At 60.0% G+C, this 6,132-nt stretch overlaps 1 protein-coding gene across 1 annotated transcript in view; it reads right to left on the minus strand.

The window, feature by feature from the left end:
- Positions 1-950: 950 nt before the first annotated feature.
- Positions 951-6,132, minus strand: part of PPP1R37 (protein phosphatase 1, regulatory subunit 37) — a 12,878-nt gene continuing 7,696 nt past the window's right edge. Inside the window, exons 6-11 of the mRNA XM_009995643.1 lie at positions 4,937-5,092; positions 3,707-3,819; positions 3,378-3,519; positions 3,101-3,267; positions 1,599-2,517; positions 951-1,033 (exon numbers count right to left, since the gene is read on the minus strand). Coding sequence (XP_009993945.1) covers positions 951-1,033; positions 1,599-2,517; positions 3,101-3,267; positions 3,378-3,519; positions 3,707-3,819; positions 4,937-5,092 — 1,580 coding nt within the window. The remainder of the gene's footprint in view (positions 1,034-1,598; positions 2,518-3,100; positions 3,268-3,377; positions 3,520-3,706; positions 3,820-4,936; positions 5,093-6,132) is intronic.

The raw sequence follows: 6,132 nt of genomic DNA on the forward strand, positions 1-6,132 counted from the left end.
GGGAGGTTGATATGGGGGGGAGGGGGGGGGGCTCCAAAAAAAGCTGATTTTGGTGTTTTTAGGGTGGGTTTGGGTTGGTTTTTTTATCTTCATCTGGCAGCCATGGGAGTTGAGGCCAAAGAACTGGGTGGATCCTACGGACACGTCGACGTTTTCCCTCCCGCCCCCAAACCCCCCGTGATAAATAGATCCCAAAAATCAACAACCAAACACAAAAATTCCCCCCCAAAAAACCACAAAAAGAAGGAATTTTAAAAATAAATAAACCATTTGTGGCCTGTCCTGGTTGGTTGTAGTGAGGGACGTTGTCATCCTGTCCCCTGTAGTGTTGGATTCCCGTGGGATTCCCGCCCACCTCTGATGGTTGAGCCAACCTTGGGTTGGTTGGTTCCACTTCTCCTTCCCATCCCCCCCCTTTTCCCAGTTCCCATGGAAGTTGAGGCTCTTGGGGAAGAAATTCCCAAGGGTGGGAAATTGGTTTTAGGGAGGGTGGTTGGAAAAAAAGGGGTCCAAGAAGCCTCAGTCCTTGAAGGAACCTCGAGGATGATGGTTCCTCAAGCGTCGCGTGGGATGAGGATGAAGCTTCACTGGAGGCTCCACTGGGATCTGTGGGGGAGGAGAGCAGGAGGTTGGGGGGTCCATGGATCCTGGGGGGGTCCCCAGGTCTGGAGGGGGGGTCCCCAGGTTGTCCCCAAGGCCCAGCCCTGCTCACCTGGGGGTCACAGCAGCTCCCACCACGTCCCTTTTGGATCCCATCTTAGATCCTTTTTGGATCCCACTAAGACCCTTTTATGGATCCCACCAAAGACCCTTTTTTGGATCCCACCAAAGACCCTTTTATGGATCCCACCAAGGACCCTTTTTTGGATCCCACCCAAGCTCTTTTGGTCTGGGGGGTCCCCAGCCCTTGAAGGAGGGTCCCCAGGTTGTCCCCAAGGCTCACCTGGGGGTCACAGCAGCTCTTGCCCCGTGTCCTGACTGGCCTCCAGGAGCAGCTCCTCCAGCTCCTGCTCGTTCTTGGAGCAGCTCAGCTCTGCAAGGGAACCCCCACCCAGGCTCTTCCTTGGCCTTTTCCCACTTTTTGTCCCACTTTTTGTCCCACTCCCCCTCCCAAGATGAAATTCCACCCCCAAGGAAAAGCCCCCCTCCCCTCCCCAGCAACTGCACCCATAGGTGTCCCATTGGGAATGAAGCCAGGGATGAAAAAGGGACTGGGGGGGACTTGGGATCATCCATGGGGCTTGGGACCTTCAAGGACTTGGGATCATCCATGGGGATTGGGATCATCTATGGGAAATGGGACCCTCAAGGACTGGGATGATTTGAGATCACCCATGGGAACTGGGACCCTTAAGGATTGGGGGGTCTTGGGATCATCCATGGGGATTGGGACCCTCAGGGATTGGGGGGCTCAGGATCCTCAGGGATTTGGGCTCAGGATCCTCTGGGACTGGGGCCCAGGATCCTCCTGGATGTGGATCCTCAGGGATTGGGATGCTCAGGATCCTCAGGGACTGGGGGGCTCAGGATCCTCAGGGATTGGGATGCTCAGGGTCCCCATGGCTGGGGATCCCCAGGGATCAGACCTGTTCCCTCACCGTGCTCGGCGCCGCAGTTCCCGGTTTTCCCGTCGCCTTCCGACGCCTCCGGCAGCGCCCGGACAAAATCCGTCTTCAGGCCGTTGGGAAGGGGGGTGTCCTGGGCTGCACCCCCACAGGCAGCACGCTCAGATCCCTGGGGATCAGGTCCCTGGGGATTGGATCCCTGTCGATCAAGGGGGCTGATTCCCAGATCCCCAGCAGGACCTTTGGGAACGGCTCCGTTTACCCGGAGCGCCGGGACGGGATCCGGTTCCCGGGGCTCGGAGGGTCCCGCGGTGCCGCTTGGCTCGGGCAGACTTTCCACTCGTGTCACCACAAAGATCTTGTGGCCTCTCCCAGGGCTGGACACCGAGATCCTCCTCTCATTCCCCTGGGAAGGGGCTGGATCCCTGGGAAGGTGCAGGGGGGGCGGCCGCTCCCGCGGTTTCTCCAAGGCCGCGTCGGGATGTTCCGACCTTTCGCTCAAGTCCTTGTTCTCCGACCCCACGTCCTCAGTCTCCTCCAACCCCACGTTCTTGGTCTCCATCCCCATGTCCTTGGTCTCCAACCCCACGTCCTTGGTCTCCATCCCCACATCCTTGGTCTCCAACCCCTCCTCCTCATCCGTGTCTGACTCCGAGTCGGACACGTCTCCTCCATCCTCCTCCTCCTCCTCCTCCATCGGCTCCGTGGCCCCATTTTCCGAGGTCCTTGGTGTCTCCTCAGCTCCTTCCCCTTCCTGGGGAGACGTGGTGGCCTCACTATCCGGGGCTGGAGGTTCCTCCAGGGCTTCAGTCATGGTGATCTCAGGCATGGACGCTGATTGTTGGAGCTTCTGCTCCTTCTCCTCCTTCTCCTTGGCCAGGATGAAGTTGCGTTTGCAGCCGTTCTGGATCTCGGCCAGAAGAGCCTTCTGAGTCTCGATGAAACTCTTCACCTGCCAGGGAGGAGAAGCCAGAGCTTGGTTGGGGTGTTTCCCACAGCAGATCTCCAGGAACAAGGAGTTCTGTGGTTGTTTCCATCACTGTTAGCAGGGTGGTGTGTGTCCCCCCCACGGGCTTCACCTCAAAGCCACAGGGGTGGTGGGATCCCCATGGGCTTCCAGGGGTGGTGGGATCCCCATGAGCTTCCAGGGGTGGTGGGATCCCCATGGGCTTCCAGGGATGGTGGGATCCCCATGGGCTTCCAGGGGTGGTGGGATCCCCATGGGCTTCCAGGGGTGGTGGGATCCCCATGGGCTTCCAGGGGTGGTGGGATCCCCATGGGCTTCCAGGGGTGGTGGGATCCCCATGGGCTTCCAGGGGTGGTGGGATCCCCATGGGCTTCCAGGGGTGGTGGGATCCCCATGGGCTTCCAGGGGTGGTGGGATCCCCATGGGCTTCCAGGGGTGGTGGGATCCCCATGGGCTTCCAGGGGTGGTGGGATCCCCACCGGCTCCACCTCAAACCCACCAAGATGGTGGGATCCCCATCCCAGGGGCCACCCAGGGGGAGCAGGACCCATCTCCAGGAGTCACCCACCGCCTCCTTCTTGGGCTCCCTGTCCAGGTCCAGGCGCAGGAGGGAGTGATTGACCTTCAGGGCCAAGGACAAGGCCATGAGCCCCCCAGTCTTGATCTCGTTCTCCCGCAGGTCCAGGCGGAGCAGTCGGGGACTCTCGGCGATGAATTCGGCCACGGCCACCGCCCCTGCCACAGGGACAAGAGGAGATTCCTCCTCCAGATGGTGTTTGGAGGAGTTTGGGGTTTCTGGGAAGGTTGTAGGGGGGGTTGTTGGGGACATCTTGGGTCCCACCCACCTTCACAGGTCAGCTTGGTGGAGGCCAAGCCCAGCCGGAGGACGGAGCGGTTCCCGATCAGCCCGTTCTTCAGGTTCCGGACACCTTCGTTCCCAATGGGATTGTGACCCAAGTTCAAGGTCTCCAGGCTCTGCGTGTGGGGCTGGGGGGGGAGATAATTCCATGGGGAGGTCCCCAGGGACACAGCAGAAGGGGCAAGGGAGAAAGGACAGGTTCTTCTTTGACTCAACACCATGGGTTGGTGAGGTCAAGATGTTTGGTTGATCCCGGAGCATCTCCAATCCTGGTGGAGCAGCCATGGGGGTCATGAAGGAGCTGGATCTACTCACCAGGGTCATGCCCAGGTAGGCCATGCCTGTGTGGGTCAGTTGGTTGTTCCACAGCACCAAGGTGACCAACCCCTTCCTCTGCTCCTTCAGCCCCTCGCAGATGTAGGCCAGGCCTGGAGAAGAACCAGGGGTTGGGAAGAGACAACTCTCCACTGCCCAAATCTCCACTGGAATCTCTCTGGGCCAGAAGAACTTCCCATGGCTGGGCAGGTGACCAAGGGTCCAGAAAAGGGGCTTGGGTGGGATCCCAACAGGGGCTTGGGTGGGATCCCAACAGGGGCTTGGGTGGGATCCCAACCAAAAAAGGGGCCTGGCTGGGACCTGAGGATCATCTGCCCATCCATGGAGAGTTGTCCTGGCCTAGAGATCTCCTGGTGGAGAGTCATCCCGTGGTCAGTTGATGGTGGAGAGTTGTCCTAGACCCCCCTCTGGAAGCCCCTTCCTGGCCTCCTCCATCCCACCCAGGGGCAGGGATGGAGCAAGCCAGGACCTCATCACCCCAAGCTCCAGCACTGGAAGTGTCCCCAGAACCTCCTCCCCAAACCTCTTCCACCAGCTCCTCCATTTGACCGTGGACAAAACTCATCACACTCCCCAAGCAATTCAACCTCTCGGTGGAGACAATTAATTAGCACAAAGCTAATTGGAGGAGGGTGGAACCTCATCCTGGGGAGGGAGGCAGAGGTGTGTGGACATGGGGTGGCCTCCACCCCACTGCAGAAGCTCTGGAGATGCCCCACAAGCCACATCCAGCTCTGGCATCGCTCGTTCCGAGCACCCAAAGGTGCCAGGGACGTGGCAGCTGAGCTGGGAGGTGACAAATTAGTGTTTGCACCTTGGGATGGGACTCATCTGGGTGGGACCCAGTTGGGTGGGACCCAACAGCAACAGTGACATCCGACCTGGTCATTCTCCTCCATACCCAGCCCAGGAGTGGATGGGACAGGCACCGGAACCCGCCGGGCTCGACAGCTGGGCTGGGATTGGTTCCAGCCCCTGGGTTGATGTTGGGTTTGGTGACTTGTTTGGTTCCAGGGAGGAAGAAAAATCAGAGGGAAGGAGGAGAAGGAGGTGACCCTGAGGGACCATCACCCCAATCCACCATCAGGCCTGGGAAGTGTTGGAAGTTCTTCCAGCTTTGAAAAACCCAACCCCTTAAGATCCTTTGGAGATGCCCTGTGGATCCTTCCTGCTCCTGGGAAGGGGGGCAGGACAAGAAGGGGTCCCCACCTGAGTCCAGGATGTGGTTGTTCCTCAGGTCGAGGATCTGGATGTAGCAGTTGAACTTGAGGAGGTTCCCAAGCTGAGCTGAGTCCTGCAGCCCGTTGAGTTTGTTGTCTGCCAGGTAGAGCTCCCGGAGGTTCATGTTCATCTTCAGAGCTGTGGCTGGAAGGTGGAACAGCAGGGCCTTGACCCACAGCCCCCCATGGACCCCGACCCACAGCCCCTCATGGACCTCAGCCCACAGCTCCTCATGGACCTCAACCCACAGCCCCCCATGGACCTCATCCCAGAACCCCCCATGGACCCCGACCCACAGCCCCTCATGGACCTCAGCCCACAGCTCCTCATGGACCTCAACCCACAGCCCCCCATGGACCTCATCCCAGAACCCCCCATGGACCCCGACCCACAGCCCCTCATGGACCTCAGCCCACAGCTCCTCATGGACCTCAACCCACAGCCCCCCATGGACCTCATCCCAGAACCCCCCATGGACCCCGACCCACAGCCCCTCATGGACCTCAGCCCACAGCTCCTCATGGACCTCAACCCACAGCCCCCCATGGACCTCATCCCAGAACCCCCCATGGACCCCGACCCACAGCCCCTCATGGACCTCAGCCCACAGCTCCTCATGGACCTCAACCCACAGCCCCCCATGGACCCCGACCCACAGCTCCTCATGGACCCCAACCCCCTTTTCTGGATCCCACCAAAGACCTTTTCTGGTTTGGGTCCCACCACCCTTTGCTGTCCCCCCTCCAGCAGCTCCTTGTCCTTCATGTGCTGGGGAGCCCAGAACTGGACCCAGACGTGTCCCCACCAGAGGGGCAGGAGAACCTCCCTCACCTTCTTGGTGCTCCCAGGAGCCCACAGACCTTCTTGGCCACCAGGCCACGTTGCTGACTCCTGGTCACCCTGTTGCCCACCAGGACCCCAAGGTCCTTCTCCCCAGAGATGCTCTCCAGCAGGTCCCACCACCCTTTGCTGTCCCCTCTCCACAGCAGCTCCTGGGCCTTCATGACCTGGGAACCTCCAAACTGGACCCACTTCTCCAGAGGTGCCCCCACCAGAGGGGCAGGAGAACCTCCCTGTCCTGCTGCCCACCCTCCTCTTAATTCCCCCAGGAGCTCATGGACTTTCTTGGCCACCAGTACATCTTGCTGCCTCCTGGTCACCCTGTTGGCCACCAGGACCTTCTC

The sequence above is a fragment of the Chaetura pelagica genome, unplaced genomic scaffold, assembly GCF_000747805.2.
Source record: "Chaetura pelagica isolate M959 unplaced genomic scaffold, ChaPel_1.0 scaffold804, whole genome shotgun sequence".
In the NCBI taxonomy this organism is placed as follows: domain Eukaryota; kingdom Metazoa; phylum Chordata; class Aves; order Apodiformes; family Apodidae; genus Chaetura; species Chaetura pelagica.